General features: G+C 38.2%; 1 protein-coding gene across 1 annotated transcript in view; it reads left to right on the top strand.

The window, feature by feature from the left end:
- crocc2 (ciliary rootlet coiled-coil, rootletin family member 2) overlaps positions 1–19,169 on the top strand; it is a 74,926-nt gene that overhangs the window by 9,069 nt on the left and 46,688 nt on the right. The window contains exons 4-6 of the mRNA XM_053498219.1: positions 18,220–18,387; positions 18,517–18,600; positions 18,722–18,828. Coding sequence (XP_053354194.1) covers positions 18,220–18,387; positions 18,517–18,600; positions 18,722–18,828 — 359 coding nt within the window. The remainder of the gene's footprint in view (positions 1–18,219; positions 18,388–18,516; positions 18,601–18,721; positions 18,829–19,169) is intronic.

Raw genomic sequence — 19,169 nt, 5'->3', positions numbered from 1 at the left:
CGAGAAAGTCCAGGAGTGAATACAGGGAAAGAGCCTAGGTAAGTGGGAAGTGGAGTACAGGAGCGTAAGGTGAAGGTAGAGGTGGCAAATACCAAACAAAGTGCATATAAGGACTTGTATGCTAGGCTGGGCAGTAAGGAGGGAGAGGTGGATCTGTACAGGTTGGCGAAGAAAAGAGATAGAAATGGAAAGGATGTGCAGCATGTTAAAGTGATAGGGATGGAAGATAGGGATGGAAATGTACTGACAGGTACCATGAGGTTGATGGGAAGATGGAAGGAGTACTTTGAAAAGTTGATAAATGAGGAAAATGAAAGAGAACGAAGAGTAGGAGTCGTGACTGTTGTGGAGCAGGAAGTGGCAAAAATCAGTAAGACTAAGGTGAGGAGGGTGTTAAAGAGGATGAAGAGTGGAAAGGGCAGTTGGTCCTGATGACATACCCGTGGAGGTATGGAAGTACTTAGGAAAGGTGGCAGTAGAGTTTCTGACTAGTATGTGTAAAAGGATTTTGGAAAGTGAGAGAATCACAGAGGAATGGAGGAGAAGTGTATTAGTGCCGAGCTTCAAGAACAAGGGGGATGTGCAGAGCTCTGGCAACTACAGAGGAATAAAGCTGATAAGCCATACACAATAAAGCTTTGGGAAAGAGTAGTGTTAAGTGTTAATTAAGTAGTGCTAAATTAAGGGCAGAGGTAAGCATTTGTGAGCAGCAATATGGTTTCATGCCTAGAAAGAGTACCACAGATGCAGTATTTGCTTTGAGGATGCTGATGGAGAAGTACTGACAAGGTAATAGGGAGTTGCACTGTGTCTTGGTAGATTTAGAGAAAGCGTATAACAGGGTGCCGAGAGAGAAGCTGTTGTATTATGTGAGGAAGTCTGGAGTGGCAGAGAAGTGTGTTAGAGTGGTAAGGACATGTATGAGAGCTGCAAGACAGTGGTGAGATGTGCTGTAGGTGTGACAGAAGAGTTTAAGGTGGAGGTGGGTCTGCATCAAGGATCAGCACTGAGCCCCTTCTTGTTTGCTCTGGTAATGGACAGGATGACAGATGAGGTTAGACAGGAGTCTCCATGGACAATAATGTTTGCAGATGACATTGTGCTTTGTAGAAGAAAATATAGAGAGATGGAGGTACGCTCTGGAAACCCGAGGAATGAAGGTTAGGTGTGCAGTAGCAAGACAGAATACATGTGTGTGAATGAGTGAAACCTAGTTGAAACGGCAAGGCTACCGGAAGCAGAGGTAAAGGGGTTGTAGGACTTTAAGTACTTAGGGTCAACGGTCCAGACCAGCAATGGTCAATGGCACTGAAGAAAAGACAGGAGGCAGTTGGAGGTAGCAAAGATGAAGATGTTGAGGTTCTCTTTGGAAGTGACAAGGATGGATGAGATCAAGAATGAGTTCATCAGAGGGACAACCCATGTTAGATGTTCTGGAGATAAAGTCAGAGGGGCCAGATTGAGGTGGTTTGAACATGTTCAGAGGGGAGATTTTGAGCATATTGGTAAAAGGATGCTGAGGTTTGAACTGCCAGGCAGGAGGTCTAAAGGAAGACCAAAGAGGAGATTTATGGATGCAGTGAGAGAGGACATGAAGTTAGTTGGGGTGAGAGAAGAGGAAGCAGAGGATAGGGTTGGGTGGAGGCAGATGATTCCCTGTGGCGACCCCTAAAAGGGACTAGCCGAAAGACAGAAGATTTATCATATAGTAGTTAGATATGGTTTGTATTAAGATGAAACCGTGTCCAACATTTCAGCTTGATAGTTTTAACTATTGTAGCATAAAATCATCTTACATACAAGATGTCCAGTAACATATAGTATATAACATTTATAACAGTAAAAATAACAATTGTAATTTTAAAAGGTATTGAGGACTTTTGTGAATGTGTATAATGTAAACCGACACAACAAGAATATTACATCTGAATGTAAGACACTAGTTATAGAGCTTTTGTGCATCCATGTTTTTGAAATGTATAAAAACTGTCCTAATAACAATTTGCTCTTTCTTACACTCTCATTCTTTTGGAATCTTGGATCTGCCTGGCTCCTTATTGCTCCCTTCACATTTGGGATGTCATTTTGTAGGCGAGTAAGAGAAGGTCACCGGTCGCCTCTCTTGGGACTGTGGAAGAAACAGCTCATTTTTCATGGTCCACAAAGCTGCCATTTGTGATAACAGTGGCTGCTTTTTGCTGCCTAAGATTTTAATGAACGGCAATGTGGCACATTGCCACAGGAGTTTATTTTAGGGTCTGTGCTATAAATAATTTTTAATAGTCTGGCAGGTATAAATAGACATTTTATTTTATTTACTTATTTATTGATTTTTTAGAGGCCAAGACATAAGTTGGATTGTGACTGTTCACTGATTTTGAATATGCACACGTGTTTAACTTAAACATTATCCACTGTAGGAACATTGAGTCCAGACGGTATACTTGTCTTAGGCAGAAGACTCTACATTCGGGCATTATGAATGTTTAGAGTAATGTGGCTGATTTTCAACAACAAAGGTTTGCCAGAAGTGTGTATCTTGAACATGGTTCCACCCTGTTGAGAGGATTTTCTCATCAGCTGCATCTTGACAGTACACTCATGCACTTATGTTAACACACTTCAGCAAGCAAATCCGTAGAGAAACACATGTGGTGAATGCCTTCTTTTAGTAGCAGGACTGATGCTAACATTTCAGTACGTCTTGGGCCATCTAAGTTTACCCCCTTACATGCTTTTCCCTTACATTAAGCTCCCAGGACTGCCATTTCCATGGGCATTGTCTCCTAGTGCAACAGGACTCACTTCATTTATTATGTTCTCTGTGTCTTAAGGGGAACATAATACAGCTGCAAAGAACTACCAGGAGCTGGAACCTCATATTTTCATTACTGGTTTCTGAGTCACCCATTTTTATGGGATTTTGGTATCAACTGTTTATTATATTGTTTAAAAGGTTACACCTTTGAAAAAAAATATGGTTACTTACAGGGTACAGTGGGGTAGTGGTTAGCACTGTAGCCTCACACCTCCAAGGTCAAGGGTTCAATTTCTGCCCTGGGTCTGTGTTTTTGGAGTTTGGCATTCTCAAACTGCGTATGTGGATGTGTGTGCCCTGCGATGGATGGGCACCCTGTCCAGAGTGGACCACACCTCATTCCTAAGTGCACTGGGATAGGCTCCAGGCCTCCCGTGACCCTGTACACAGTATAAGCAGTATAGAAGATGAAATGAATGAATGAATGAATGAATTAATGAATGAACTAATTCATGGCAGACTTCTCTCATGACATAAACTCACAAGTTATACATGTTTTCAAATACAGCAAGGAGACATGAAGGAAATTTTTCAGGGATTGCCAATTTATTAATCTTTGCAGCCTGTCATAGACTAGTCTCCTATCACTGACTGATGTTTCTACCTTGGGAGGACTGTAGTAAAAAAAAAAAAAAAAAAGACATATTCAACAAGTTCTATTAACAGCAATAGCTGAGATTAAGTCAAAACTTATGGGAGTATAAGCCATGGTGTGTCCAGTGCAGAGTAAAGATTAAGGATGAAAACCAGCAACTCTCTTCCAAGACCTTTACGTGTCTTTACGTGACCAAGACCAAGCCATTTTCATTGATCAGGCTATAATTTTTTAGGAGAATGACTTTTTTTAAACTGTGTGTGCATGTGAAAAGACAACACAAAAATTAGTTTTGCAAACTCTCAGAGGAGACCACCATATTTGTGACCCACCATATCAAGGCAGGTATTAAGTCACAAAAGTTAGTTTTTTTATGCCATGGCCAAAAGAGTGCAGAAGGTGAAATATATCAAATCTCTATAAAAAAATCGATTGTTAAATACCCTTGCTTCCTGATCGTTCAACAGAATTCGGAAATTTTTAACCCTAAAGATTGTTTTAAAGCACTTTTATAAACATCATCTACTGTATATTGGTTTTTCCAGCTGTTATAGAAAAACATGCTTTTTTTTTGCTTTAACACCATTCCTGGTAAAGTTATTTTTAGAGATAGCAGAGAAATTTTGGTGTAAAAATGAGACTGAGGGCTTCATCTTTTCTAATATAAACCTTATTCTAATGTTAAAATTATTATTATTATTATTATTATTATTATTATTATTAAATTTTTAAGCCACTCTTTGGAATCATACTCGGACTGGCCATATCTCAGGGAGCAGGCATGTAACAGTAGTAAACGTAATACTGAAATAGAGATTATTAAACCAGAATCCGAAAATATGCTTACTTAAATCACCCAAAATGTGTCTTAATAGGTTGGATGCGATCAGTTTCATTTATTGAGATCGATTTCCAAGACAAAGGCAGATCAAAGCAAAAATGACAATCGAAGCAAAATAAGTCCAAAAAAAATGCAAGTCATTGCAAAAATGGGCCCAAGATCAGGGCCCGAGAACATTCCACAGCCCTATGCATTGGTGATAGTTGAGATGTTGGGGTTGGGGGTTTAAATCTTGCCTCTGGTCTGTATGCATGAAGTTTGCATGTTCCTTCAATGGTTGTTTCCTGAGGATAGTTTGGTTTCCTTTGACAATCCGAATCCATGTGGTGTCTTTTCCAAATTGCCCACAATGTATGACTGAAAGTTGGTGTGTACAGTACCCTGCCTTGGCATGCCTTGCGCCATGAGAACCCTGGGATAAGCTCCATGCCCTCCAAAATCCTACACAGGATAAGTGGTATAAACCATGAATGAAATATTAGCAATGCTGGCTGATGATGTATTTATGCTATTACTATAAGAAATTATCTTCATTTGATATACAGTATAAGAAATTATATATTCCCGTGAGATTAAATGGCTTTCTGCCACGTTGATATGGTGTATAATAAGTGAAATAAACTAATTCACCAGTCTAAAACATAAGAGATGACGGTTAGGTTTAGCTGTTAGCACCTAAAGACAAAACAACAAGAACTTCTTTTCACACTTACTCACTTTTTAGGGACATTCACTGTCAAAATAATGAGCAATCTAACAGGAATAGTAGACAGCTGGACTTAAAATTCCAGAAGGCAATATAATGCTGTATAAATTAAGTCAGAGGTCCAGCTCAGCTGATGAATGAGGTGAGCGAGCTGGAAAGACGAAAGGACCAAAGTGTTGCTGCTTCACACTGTTAACGTAAAGATAAAGTGAGGGCTAATTGTGGCGCCAGAAAGAATTAGTGCTCACTTCATCTTTACCTTGTCACAGACGTTTTAAAAACATCAAACTAGTTTAAAATGTGATCACATTAAACTAAAGTTTAATATGCAAGTAGAAGAAGATGCAAGTATATTCTTATTTAGATTTGTGCATGAATTAGCCTCTGGTATATCTGGTGCAATGGATTGGCACCCCGTCCAGGTTGTACCCCGCACTGTCCCCTGGTATAAGCTCCAGGCTCCCCATGACCCAATCATTAAATGTGTGAGAATGTGTTTGCCTAATGAATAAATGAAAATATTTTTATTATGTGTTCGAAAAATGTGTTTATGAATTTCCTACTGGTATGATGTGCAGTACATAAAGCATGTGTTCTGCTACAGTACATACTGGTCCATGGCCTTGTCTCAAGAGTAATGCAGTGGCATTTAACAATCTGAAGAAGAGAAGTAAGCTTGCACCAACCCCCTTCAGCTTTTTTGGGGCATTTTACAAGGCCTCCTTCTTCTAAAAACACAGGAGTGAAGGAAAGACATTTGAGCATGAAGATCTTCTCTGGAAATGTAATCTCTGTTGTTTGGAGGAGCCAAAAGGGTTTCATGTGACTGCTGAGCATTGCCCTTGAACCAGGATAAACTCTGACCCAATTTGAACTGGGATAAAGCATGACCTCGTTTGAAAATCTGCATCATCTCACACAGCTGCGGCACAAGTTGGGGTGACCTCTGACCCCTCTGTGTTGATACTGGCCGTCTGCCAGATTCCAATTTTCTCAGGAACCCCCCTGTGTGTACAGTATGCCTGTGTTATGTGTGGAGGAGTGTGTCAGTATGTGCATGTGGGTGCCTGACAGGGGATCGCTGGGTATATTTTACAGCTCTGAGGTAGAGTTTGTGAGAATCTGTCAGCTTTTATGTAGGAGTGATTTCGAGACTTAGTTTAATATATGATGAAGTACTGTAGAAATGGGAACTAAATTGAGTAGAAATGAACACTTAAATAGCTGACCTTTGTTTTTACATTCTAAAGTGTATGACTCATAAAAATTTTTTTAAAGCTTTTTTCTTTTTTAAATTAGCCTTTTTTTCAGATACTGTAGTTTTAAGACTATTTGACGAGGAACAGAGCGGGATATTAGCAGTCCTCTTTGTTTTGCTGTGAGAGTGCCTTGTTAAAGCCGGCAGATGGTGATAAGGGCTGTTTTGTTAGTGGGAGTGTGAGAAGGTTTCGTGCTGTTGCTTCTGCTTGCTTTAGTTTGTTTTTCTTGCCTACGTCAGGCTGCTAATCCGTAGGCTGCTGCACGTGGCTTGGGGCCAACCAGGCCATCCCTGTTCTGTAAACCGGGTTAAAGTAAAAATGATGGTCATGGACCTACAGTACTTGACCACCTCATCACTTCCCATTCGAGATTTTTAATGTTTATATTTTTCCATAGTATACTCTCTCCTTTTTTATCTTTATCTATTATTATTATTATTATTATTATTATTATTATTATTATTATTATTATACATTATTATTCCAATAAATAGGAATCTATAGTGCAGAGTCAGGGTTTCTTTGCAATTCAAATGAATCATTATTAATGGTAGTGTAATTCCTCTTTGTGCGTTATATTCATGTGACTTGTGTGCATGTTCTACACTCAGTCTAATCTGAAATGTAGCAATCTCAGAGTTTTTCATTCCAGATGCATACTCATGTGTGTGTTATTTCAGCCTGTCCCTTTTCCACAACAGCTGTGACAGAGTTGGTGTAGTACTTCATGGTAACCCTGCATGTCAGGGTCCTGACTTTCGGTCTCTGTTTGTTGCTCTGCGTTGTGCAATTGCTCTCAGTGATGCTGCAAAAACAGCTTTCACAATCGATGCGCTGGAGTGCCTCTCACAACAGGACTGTGAAAGGGGCAGGCTGTTAGGGCCGGATAGCGTGGTACAAGGGAGTGTGCGTGTGTGTGTGTGCATGTGTGTGGATGGCTTGTATGTAAGCTCCAGCTGTGTTTGGGAATCTGACAGATAGTTCACTACATTAATTTCCTTTATTAAGCTTCTGGGGCCAGGCCAAGAGAGTGAGAAACACACACAGCTGTAACCCTTTTGATGCTGAAACATTGTAGCATTACACTGCTTCGGGCTTTTAGAAACATATGTAACCTCAATGCTGCAAATGAGTGTTTGACCGTAATACAGTAATAGCTACTGATACAATAATACACTGCATTGCCAGTTAATTAAACTCAGAATTGGTATACTCCCTGAAAATATGAGAGCTATTCCAGCTTTCCTTTAAAGCTGAGTTTATCCTTTGTTTAAAAGAATATTTCAGCACTTTGTCACCCGAATTTTTTGATCCTGTTCAGCATATTTGAATAATTTCAACACATTTTCCATATTAAGCTGATATGACTGATCCCATATAAATGATGTCACATATTTCTCTCTGTTACAATGTGTGTACTGTATATTCTTGTAACATCCTCATATAAGAATGATCACATGTTGTCTTTAGCCAAACTTCTTTCAAATTCAATAATTATCAGGTATTTTTAAACAGAAACAGAAGAGGAAACATTGCAAGGAGCTCAACATTACAGTTTGGGTCTGAAGTAGATTTTGAATGGAACAGAAAGCATGTTTGGCTGAAACTAGGGCAAGGGCAATTGTTCAACTCCATAATGGCTGGAAAAACGCACAACAGGTGTGCTGTTACAGGAAAATAATGAACGATGGGCTGGTGTTATGCAATCTGAATAAAACGGTCGTCATGTGATCCAGCAGCAAGTTCTGAAATATTTCATTCCACAAGATCCGCCCCAAATCAACACATCATACATTTGATCAATTTATAGTTACATTTAATGCTTTGCTGTCTGCAAAACTATTAACAGCTGTTAGCAGCTCTTCCCTCACCAGGCATTTTTTTTCTTTCTCTTAAACAAAAAAACTTTTTTTGCCGTTTTAAGACAAAAAAGACGCTGTATTGCTGATTGTTCATTTTTATTTGTTAAATATTAGGCTTCAATTAAATTGATTTATTATTAGGTGTAATCCAGTATTGTGGCTCAGTGTTAAGCACGTCCTTTTACACCTTAAGGATTAGGGGTTTGAATTTTATCTCTGCATTGTGTACATGGTGTTTGTATGCTCCCTGTGCTGGTGGAGTTTCCTCTGGGTACTCCACTCTCCTCCCACAGTAGCTTGATTGGCATTTTCAAATAGCTTATAGTGTGTGATTGGGTGTGCAAATCCAGGGTGTACCCTGCTTTGTGCGCCAAGATCCCCTGAACCTTAGACAGAATAAGCGGTATAGACGATTAATGAATGGATCGATGGTTTGATTATTAGGTATAGAATAGTGTATATGATTATTCTACTGTCGCTATCTATGCTAAACTACAGTACCAGTAACATTTCTTTAATGGAATGAGTAAATGTTGACACCTCCAGGTTGAGGGTTCGATTCCTGCTTGTGTCTGTGTGTCAAGTTTGCACATTCTCCACCATGCTTGGTGAGTTTCCACCAGGAGCAAAGACATGCAGATCAGTCTAATTGGTGTTTCCAAATTGCTTGTCATGTGTGAGTGTGTATGTTTGTCTGCTCTGTAATGGATTGACACCCTCTTTGGGTTCACCCCACCTTGTGCCCCAAGTCCCCTGCAACAGGCTCCAGGCCTCCTGTGATCTTGTACAGGATAAGTGGTATAGAGAATGAATGAATAAGAGAGTTTATTATTATTATTATGAAAACAAAATAGAATAAACCAGTGATTTGCATTTCACCTGGCAATATTAAACACCTTTAACTGAACTAAAGAAATTCAAACAAAGATGGTGTACTGTAGTAAAGGTTTAAAATACGCAACTATATAATGCATTAGAGGAAACTTGTCATTTGTTGGACAGGCATAAGTGGAAATGTTTCAATCATTGTTATTTATATCTTAAAATCTCAACGTGCTATTACATATACACATGAAAAAGGTTAATAATACAGTTTTACAGTTTAATTCACTGTACTATTTTATTTACAACATTTTATTTCCTGCCAAAACAGGTCTTAGCTTTCCATTACAAGTTAGTGTGAAATAAACTACTGTTCATGCTCCTCTTGTAAAATGTTTTTTCCCCAAATGTGTGAAAAAGTGTGAATTCTTCTCTGTTGGGATACTTTCTAAAATTTTAGCTGAGAAAAATAAATATGCCACACATTGATGGATGTAGAACGGGTCACCAGGTTGTATAGGATGATACAAGTGAGATAAGACCACTTACATGCTCTCATAAAGCAAGCTCATATCTGGAACTCAGCTAGATATCTTATTGGCCTTGGAATATGGATGGGATGCTAAAAATATTTGCTCTCATACTAGTCGGTCATTCCAGAGCACAGTTCTTAGGAACACATGGAAGCTGAAACAGAATATTGTGGCAACGAGTTTTGGACTTCTTGCAGAGAGTTTTCAGTGGCTTTGAGAACTGTTCTCGTGTCGGTTGTTGGCAGAGGAATCAAAGCGCTGCTGCTTCTTGGTGTGTTTTGAAATATTTATCAAATGAGACAATACAAGGAGTGGCACAAATCATAAATATTAAGTAATATAAAATCTAATGCAAAACACACTTGAAAGGCCAATGCAAGGCCACTCCTTCATTGAAAATGAGGAAGGATACAGGGACTCTATGATAAAAGTTAAAACCATATGGCAATATAAACTGCAGTTCTAGGAAGTCTTTTGCTATATAAAGTGCATGTTAGTGTAGATATGTTATATATCACTGGATGACCCAGTGGTAGGCCATTGTGTCCCAAATGCTTTCTTTGCATTGTTTTTTTTTTGTTTGTTTTTTTTTAAACCAGAACGATCCGGAAATACATTCTCCTTCTCCATGATGGCTGAAATGTAAATATGTATAATTAAATGTTGTAGCATTTTTGCTGTTAAACTAACTGGAAGGTGCAAAGATTAGAAGATAAAACACATCTGCCCTATTGACGTGTGTATGGACGCTCTCTTTGGAGTCAGATCCCAATTGATGTTCTAATCACTGCGGCCTTCATCCAAATCTGGACTTTGATGACAGAAACAAAGTGCGGGCCAGTGGTTCACTAGTCCTCAAATTCTAAAGTGTGTGTGTGTATAAAAGCAATACATTTGGAGCAAATTGTGATTATAGGCTTGCATGTCATTACTTACTCAAAAGTATGCATGCTGATGATCTGTGACACTGTAGTTATTTTCCACTTGGAAATAAATTAAAGTTTAATAAAATTTTAGATTACTAAACAAGTCTTTAGGCAAATTTGAATCACTATGTTTCAATAAGTAATGTGCAAAAAGTAAGTTAATGCAACCTTAATGTCCTCATATTACAGAGTATATTAATATACATCAGAGTGTAATTTTTGTTGTCTAATTAAACCGTTAAATCTAGCTGTTTTTTTAATATTATATATATATATATATATATATATATATATATATATATATATATATATATATATTTTTTTTTTTATTACGAAGTCTTATCATTCATCATGTTGTTAGGTGACTCATTCTGTTATTATACATCAGAGTGTAATTTTTGTTGTCTAATTAAACCGTTAAATCTAGCTGTTTTTTTAATATTATATATATATATATATATATATATATATATATATATATATATATATATATATATATTTATATATATATTTTTTTTTTATTACAAAGTCTTATCATGCATCATGTTGTTAGGCGACTCTGTTTTTGAAGCCTGATAGCAAAGGATACATTGTTTATAGGGGTTAAAGGGGCTTGTTGGAGACAACAAGTGCTTGTAGTTTTTTCCTCTGTCAGAATAAGCTATTAACACATATGATTCCATGTATTAAGTTGTTTTGTGGCACAATTAGGCTGCATTCTACATGACAGCCCTTGCAAATTACTGTACGCATGAAAGTGCTGTATGGGTCATGCAGTTCATGGCACGCATGTAGTAGCATGCTTTTGAAAAAGTATTGAGTTTAAAGATGCAGTCGATTGCAATACATGTTGCATTTGATGCTTTAGATGTTGGCTAATTGTGTGTGTGTGTGTGTGTGTGTGTGTGTGTGTGTGTGTGTGTGTGTGTGTGTGTGTGTGTGTGTGTGTGTGTGTGTGCGTGTGTGTGTGTTATTTTGTCTGCCTCCCAAATACTTGTAAAATAGCACTGTGTTTAAGGCTCCGAGCAGTATAGATGGTTGGATTTTTCCTGCAGAATTGAGCTACTTAGTTACTGTCAAAACGAGTTACAATAAGAGCCCATTGTAGTTTCTTGGTGAAAGAAGTATTCAGAAAAATTACATGTTTAAACATTGCTTGTCCATTCCTTTCGCTTTGTTGTGCAGTTCTGGCAACACTGTTCACAGAACATACACGACAAACTCATCAATTTCCACACATCTAACAGAGAAAAACACCAAACGGGCCTTTTTCACGTTGCCAAGTTTTAAAGTGTTTTAGAAGCTACAGTCAACTCAAAGAACTATTGTTTATTTATACCCTTTCACAACAGTTTATTCTGTACACATTTTGCCTTTTTTCCTGTGATAAAACCAATTGGGAATGTTCATACTCTTTACTTGACTCAAACATGATGAGTATTTATTTAAAAACAAGTTTTTTTTTTTTTTTGCATTACTTCTACAGTTTAGTTTCTTGACAGCTCTGTCTTTGCCCGCACTGGTTTTGAAAGGCATGCATTTGGTTCGTTGTATCTGGCACAATTTTTGTTAGAATATATAAAAGCTAGCCTTCTTTGCGGGTAAGGCATTGTGTATTTATACCTTATGTCAGGTGAAGTACAGCCATAATCTGCTACAATGTGTTGCACTATGAGGTCTCGGTCGTTCAGTTATAGATTTCATTACTTTCACTTTCATTAAAGTACAGTAAGTGGAGATTTTCTCAACCTCTAGCAGATAGTGATATCACAGTAAAGCTAAATTAACTGTCAATGTGATAAGTTAGATGTTACGGATATTATATGTTTGGGAGTGTATTGACTAAGGGCTAATTTATTTGGCCTTTGCAGTATATGGTTAAATCCAGGTGATATTTCTGAAGCACTAAATTTACAAATCTTTAGCCTATGCACATATTTTAAATTGGATGCCAATGTGCATATTTCCACTTAAAAGATGAATTGAGTCAGTCTATAGCACTTAGAATGTTTACATTGACATATATTAATGAAAATAACTGAAAATATTTATAATCATCAATTTCCCCATATGTTACTACTACTTTAAAATACTTAATTTTTTTTTCCATTACATCTATTCATTATCAATTTTCGAACGCAATATTCAATGTACAATTAGTGCCCTTTATGACTGTTAGTACACTGTAAATTTTCAGCTTGAAAGACTTCTATTAAACATCTTATGTTAAACCTACAGTTGTCAACCTAGAGCTACTGTATGTAGGCACCACTCCTATGTACCATATTCTTGTAAAAAATAGTTTCCTTTTAAGGGCAGCTCGAGCATACAATTTTGATTTTATCCAAACATCCATGTAGAAGCTTTTTATAATAAAACTTGCTGTTCATCATACCTAATGATGTTTTACTTGGTCAATGTGCTATTATCACACATAGCTTGGCAACTGTGTGATTATTGGAAGCCATTGGTCATCTGATTAATTTGCGTTAAAAAATAGTAGTGTGGTAAATTTTCTAGATTAATCATGTGTTAATATTGACAGGCCTAGAAAAAACATATAATAGTTTTTAAACAAAAAAAATGCCAAATGCTCTTGATTCATTGATCATTAGCAGTTCTGCAAACCTCTATAAAAGCAGAAGTGTCACAGGCAAGACAGAACTAGTTATAGTAGTAAACTGAATAGCATACTCAGACACCCAGAGGATTTATTAAGTGAATTTTAATAACCTATTGTGTTACAGGTGTAACATAATCCACAAATAAGCAATGAATCAGCAGGCCATAAGCTGTGGAGAGCCTATGTGCAGCGGATGAATTCCCAGGTGAACGGGATGATGTACATCACCCTGTGATGTATGGGTGAGCTAGTTTATGTCTTACTGTAGACTGGGTTCTGCAGACCCGAAAGCAGAGCACGAGAAAAAATCTGCTGAGCGACGCAGAAAGTCTTTGATCTAAGATGGAATGAACACAGTAACTAGTTCAATGTTCAATTCATCTCTTATACAGAGAGTGAATAAATAGAGTCCAAGTGAGCAGGTTAAATCACTTACATGAAACACCCATGCTAGAGACACGTGAAACTGGAAGTGCCCGACCACAAAGATTGTCTAATCTGAGTCGATGTTTGTGACGACAGGCAAGGTTGACATTCAGGTATGGGCATGAAATATGCGGTTTAATCTGAGAGACGAGGAATGGCATGAGTGCAAGGGTTGATTAAATAGTGAACCTGGAATCAGTGAATTTGGGGACTACTTGTGTGAAATTGTTTTAATGGGAACCTTATGGATAAAGAGCATAACTCTTATACAAATACAGATATACAGATATCATGGATACAGATACACACGCATCTGACTCCATGGGTTTTGGGAGGTCATTTAGTGAATGGCTGACTGAAGAACCTAGTTGGCTCTTTCAGCTTGTTTGTTCTTCAGGGAATTGTTGCCTTAGGACAGACTGGGAGTGGCACTGACAAGCATACAGAAGAGCGTAGAACTGAGGACCAAAATTTAAAACATTATCCACTGGAATGCCATGAACACAAAACACATAGAGAATAAGAAGCTTTGCCATCTCCTTGGGTGAGGGGAGTCCATACAGGGGCATGGACGGGTCGCTTTCAGGGCGTGATCCATGATGGTGAGGATGCAAGCTGTCACCAGACCTTGGGAGCCCTGTGACAGAATGCAATATAGGACCAGTATCTGTGGGGACCAGTGTCTTTGGAGACCATGGAGTGGCCTCAGGAGCCTCGCCACCAGACCCATTGCTGGACAAGCGCTTGGGTGTGAGCTCCACCAGGGTGGCAGACTAGCCTCGAACTGCAGCTGCATTTGAATCGAGGGTCTAGGCCAATTGGTCACAGCATTCAGCTTGGCTGGCTTCTGCTTTTACAGTACATACAACAAAATTAGGAGGTCATCCTTATAGGCAAAGATGTTGAGAAAGTCCCTAAAAAGGTAATTCACAGAAGATTAAAACACAGCAGGAGCATTTGTCAAGCCAAATAGCACTATAGTTTCATAGACTCTTAGAGCCTAGATAGCATGTTAATGGTGTTTTCCACTCATCCACTTCCTTAATTGTGACCAGGCGATTAACTTTGGTGAAAATTTTTACTCCCTGTAGGAGGTCAAAGGCCATGGACATCAAGGGACGTAAGTAGCAATTCTTGATGGTATTCTCATTGAGTTCTCGATAATCTAGGCATTGGCGCAATGTCTTGTCCTTTTTTGCCATAAAGAAGAAGTCCGATCCAGCAGGAGACAACAATAGTCAGATAATTCTGGCCACTGGAGACACCGTCATATAATTGTCCCTGGCCTTTGTCTTGTGAGGGGATAAAGAGTGTAAGTGGCCCTTGGGAGAACTGTATCAGGAAGGAGGTAGATGGTGCATTCATAGGGTCCATATGGTGGACTGAACGACACTTGCAGTTAAACACTAACTTGAGGTCAGCATAATCAGAAGTAATTGCAGAGAGTTCAGTAAATTCCTCATTTGTGGCAACTACAGCAGGGAAAGGGACTGGGGAGACCATTCCAAGATAGTACAATCCCAATTGCAGTCAGTGTTAAAGATCTGAGCTCTGCAGACAAGCACTTGCTTTGACAGGGGGTTACAGTAGATGATTGGGGTGAAAAAGGAGGTTTGACATATTTAAAGAGTGCATAAAAAGGAGTCCATAAAGGGTTTAAGCGTCCTAGTTGGCTACCCTGCCAGGGTTTAGTATTCAATGGGACCAGTCAATTACAAATATTTTCTTTGTAAAGGACCTGAAGGAAGTACAGCAGGAGTCGTGAATAGTAAGTATTGCCCACAATTTAACACATTTGTTAAATAAATAATAGCACTAAAAAAAAAGTTATGTTGTAGTTTGTCCGAGGTATTAGCCTAATACTGAGACCCACTGTAATCAGATGAACTTTTAAGGTTCTAACACAAAAAACATCAAATTTTGATGTTCCCTAACTGTTGATCCAAGCATCTATATTGGAAGGTCATTTCCAAGATCACTGATTTGAAATCTCAACTAGCTTCATAATAATGTATTTACTACCACAGGCAAAGAACTATTTAAGAGAGAGAAAATATTTCTTGTACTTTATTTAGCATGGAAGCTTATTGCTGCTTGTCCCTTAAGAGCCCAAATACACCTAATAAATCAAAAAGTGCACTGTGTTTCAAAAAAAACTTGCAATTTAACAAAGAATGGATGCTGTCCCAATGCTGATCAGTCAAGATTTGACTGCATTCCCGTAAAGGTTCTGCATGTCTTTTTAAAGATTTATGCAAAGAAGCACAAATATTAATGCATTTAAAGTTTTCCCGATGCTGTCTCCTTGGATCTACACAGCAGCAGTGACCCCATATGCCTTTAAACATTTTAATGCAGAGCGTGTGCGCGAGTGTCGTTTATTTTATGTTTGCAAATCAAACAAACCCAGTTGCCTTTCTGTGGACCGCAACTACAAGTTGCCAATAATTGCGCCAAAATAGTTGAAAAGACACATAATCGATAGTGTTGCACACAGCTGTTTCCAGAGGAGCTTTTAAACACAGCTGTTCTCTCTCTTTTTTCTCTCTTTCTCTCACTCCCTCTCTCTCTCCCTTTCTCCATTTTGTCCTACGCCCATGTTTTTCACTCCCTACATGCTCCCAAAAAGCTGTCACCTTAACAACGGACTGTAAAACAGGCCCCTGTTCCCTCATGTCCTGAACCCCGAAAAAACGCCCAAAGCCGGGTGCATGCTCACCCTCTTTGTAGTGGATGGAATAAAAGCTCTCAGAATGCCTGTTTTGAAATTTTTTTATTAAGGTACGGGAAGCCTTTGGCTCCAGGCAGGAACAGGGGGACTATTGTCCAAGCCTCTTAGTGAGACTGCTACATAGCTTAATAGCACTAGATGAGGCTGGGTGGGGATGGTGTTGTCAGCCCAGCAGTTTGGGTGATGTTAGGGGTTAGCTTCAAATTTGTGTGTGTGTGTGTGTGTGTGTATATGTGTGTAGCAATACAGGGGTCTCTCTCTCTCTCTCTCTCTCTCTCTGTCCCCCTATTTCGCTTTGTTTTAGCCAGCTGGGCTAGCTTGTTGATGTGTTTGGGGGAACATGTGGTTTGTGTTACTGGGGACGTGGTGTCTGGCACCAGGCTGGGGATTGGGGGAGAAGAGGAGGAGGCATAGAGGGGGGGTTGGGGTTTGGGAAGATTATGAGACATTGAGATTGAAGACCTACAAGTAGAGTTTGGAAGTAAAGGCAAGGAGTAGTTCTGTAGTGGACCCTCTTCACTGCTCTGGCACTGAATACATGTAAACCCATTACTGTGTGAACGTGTCACACACATGGTATGTTGGTTATGTTTTCTTGTAACTGGAAACCTTTCTGGTAACATTATTTATAAATCTATATGACACCAACTGATCTAAACATAAATTAATATTTATAGAGAATTTATGACAAGCAATGTCAGCTGACAAACACTAATTTAAAATCCTGCTGTATTACACTGTTACATAGGTTTATTAGCATCACAAATACAATAAAGTATTTATATTGCAGTTTTCTTAACTGACATTGTTCAACACATAAATTAACATTTAACAAACAATTAACTTTAATCATTAAGCAACAATGTGTAATCTTAAAAATGTAACTTATATTGCTATAAATTGATTTTATAATTATAATAAACCAAACCAACTTCTTAAAAATGAATCAATCCCACCACATTCACTATTACTACACTCATTCAACATATGTTCATCAACTAGGGTAACGTATATAAGCATATATTACTAAATATATTAATGTTACAAACATGATTGCTTCAAATGAACACTATAATAAGTGAGTATAATCAATAATCATTTTATTGAAAATTTTGAACAAAGGCTAAATGAGTTTCAAAGAATAAACCTTAAAGTCCAGGGATATTTCATTAACATTAATGAATGAATTAATAAATTCATTCTTTTTTTCCCCATAAATTTATTCTACTCTAAAGAATCATTCTATACTTTAGCTGGGTTTTCACAGACAGCCCTAAAAATACTCCTTACGAAATTGCATTTTTCTGATCCACTTTACAAGTGGTTTTCTTATGGAGTTCTTATCACATTGTGTGTGTGGAACTGCTCTTACTTTCTCCAGGTGTTTAAGTGATCTCTGATTATGGTCATCTATGTTTTTTACAACCACATTCCTTTTATGAAGTTGACAGTTCAGCACAATAATTCCAGATTTTCATAAACACTGGACAATTCTTAACCCAATTCCAGTCATTTTAATGTTGTCTTTGATGCACGTTTACTCAGACTATTTTAAAATAGTGACTCTTTTTTGACCAGGCAATGCATGACTTGCAAAATTATTTATCACTTGAATTAGGTATCATGCCATCCAAAAATCAAAAAGTGACCTTTGAAAATTTTTGGTGCTAAGTATAATAAAAGTTTAATAACATTTACAGTATGTACAGTAGGTTTGTGTCATTGTCTTGATAAAGTTTTGCAATGCATAGCAAAACATCTTCACAATTAAACCCTGGATTACTTCCATTCGATATTCATTATGATTTCAATAAACCTCCAGTAACAAACTGCATTGTTTGATGATTATGAGTAAAACAAAAATGTATATATCAGCATTTGTTGGAGCTGGTAGTGGTGGAGAGGGTACGTAGTATAGCAGCTTAGTGTGTAACAGTGTGTACTTCACACCTCCATATCATTATAGAATACCATAAATTCTTTTGATATTGGATATGGCCTTTGTACTGATACAGTAACGCAAAATGCATAAAATACCTATTTAAAAGCCATCTATTAACCTTATGTGTCTTTCCAGCTAGAGCAAATGCTGGCCCTGCAATCAGGAGAGTCAGATCAGGAAAGTGTGTATGGTGCAGAGCAGCAGAGGCTGCGGGATGAAAGCCGAGCATACAGGCTCAAGCTGCAGGCCTACCAGGAGAGCCAGCAGAAACAAGCCCAGCTGGTCCATAAACTTCAGGCTAAGGTCCATCAAGCAACACTAATCTTCATCCTAACATTTTCTTCAAATATATCTTTCCTTTTTTTATTCTTCAGAACTAAATTATGTGTACCGTTGTGTTTATTATCGCTGTGTGAATGTTACACACTACAGGTGCTTCAGTATAAAAAGAGATCTGGAGATCTGGAGCAGCAGGTGCTGGAGAAAACGTCTGAGCTGGAAAAGCTGCGACTCTCGGTAGAACGCATTAAAGTTCATGCTTCTACTTTTTTCTCCAGCAGCACCTTTTACTTAAGTTTGTTTTTTTCTGTGCTATTTTTTTCTATGAATGCTTGTGTTTTTCTGTGTTTGTACATAGCTGCAGTCTCACTTGGACTCCTCAGCTCAGCAAATCCAGCGCTCAGAACAAGAGCACAGCCTGGACACACAGAGCAAACTTACAATGCTGGAGGAGGAGCGGCAGAGGTAAGCACATACCTTAAGTGTAGAATAATATTAGAAACAAGAAGAGAATAGTTAGGAAGAGAAGGTGAGAGAGAGAGAACGAGAGAGAGAGAGAGAGAGAGCAAGAAATAAACTGAGAGTTTAGAGCAGCACCACAGTAAGACATTCAGGAAATAAGAAATAGTACACACTCAGAGAGAATATCTATTGTTTGCTTCTATCTTTTCAATTTGCAGGATTTAGAGGAACATAAGGAGAGTCGAAGTGCTCTTATTCTTCCTTAAATACATGTAAGAAATATTAATGTTAGGAAAAAACATTCAATATCCAATTTGTCAGGCTCAGTTAGTGGGGCCCTGTTC

This window comes from Clarias gariepinus, chromosome 6 (genome assembly GCF_024256425.1).
Source record: "Clarias gariepinus isolate MV-2021 ecotype Netherlands chromosome 6, CGAR_prim_01v2, whole genome shotgun sequence".
Lineage (NCBI taxonomy): Eukaryota > Metazoa > Chordata > Actinopteri > Siluriformes > Clariidae > Clarias > Clarias gariepinus.
Note: the sequence above shows the minus strand (reverse complement) of the source record. Positions and strands in the feature narration are given on the sequence as shown.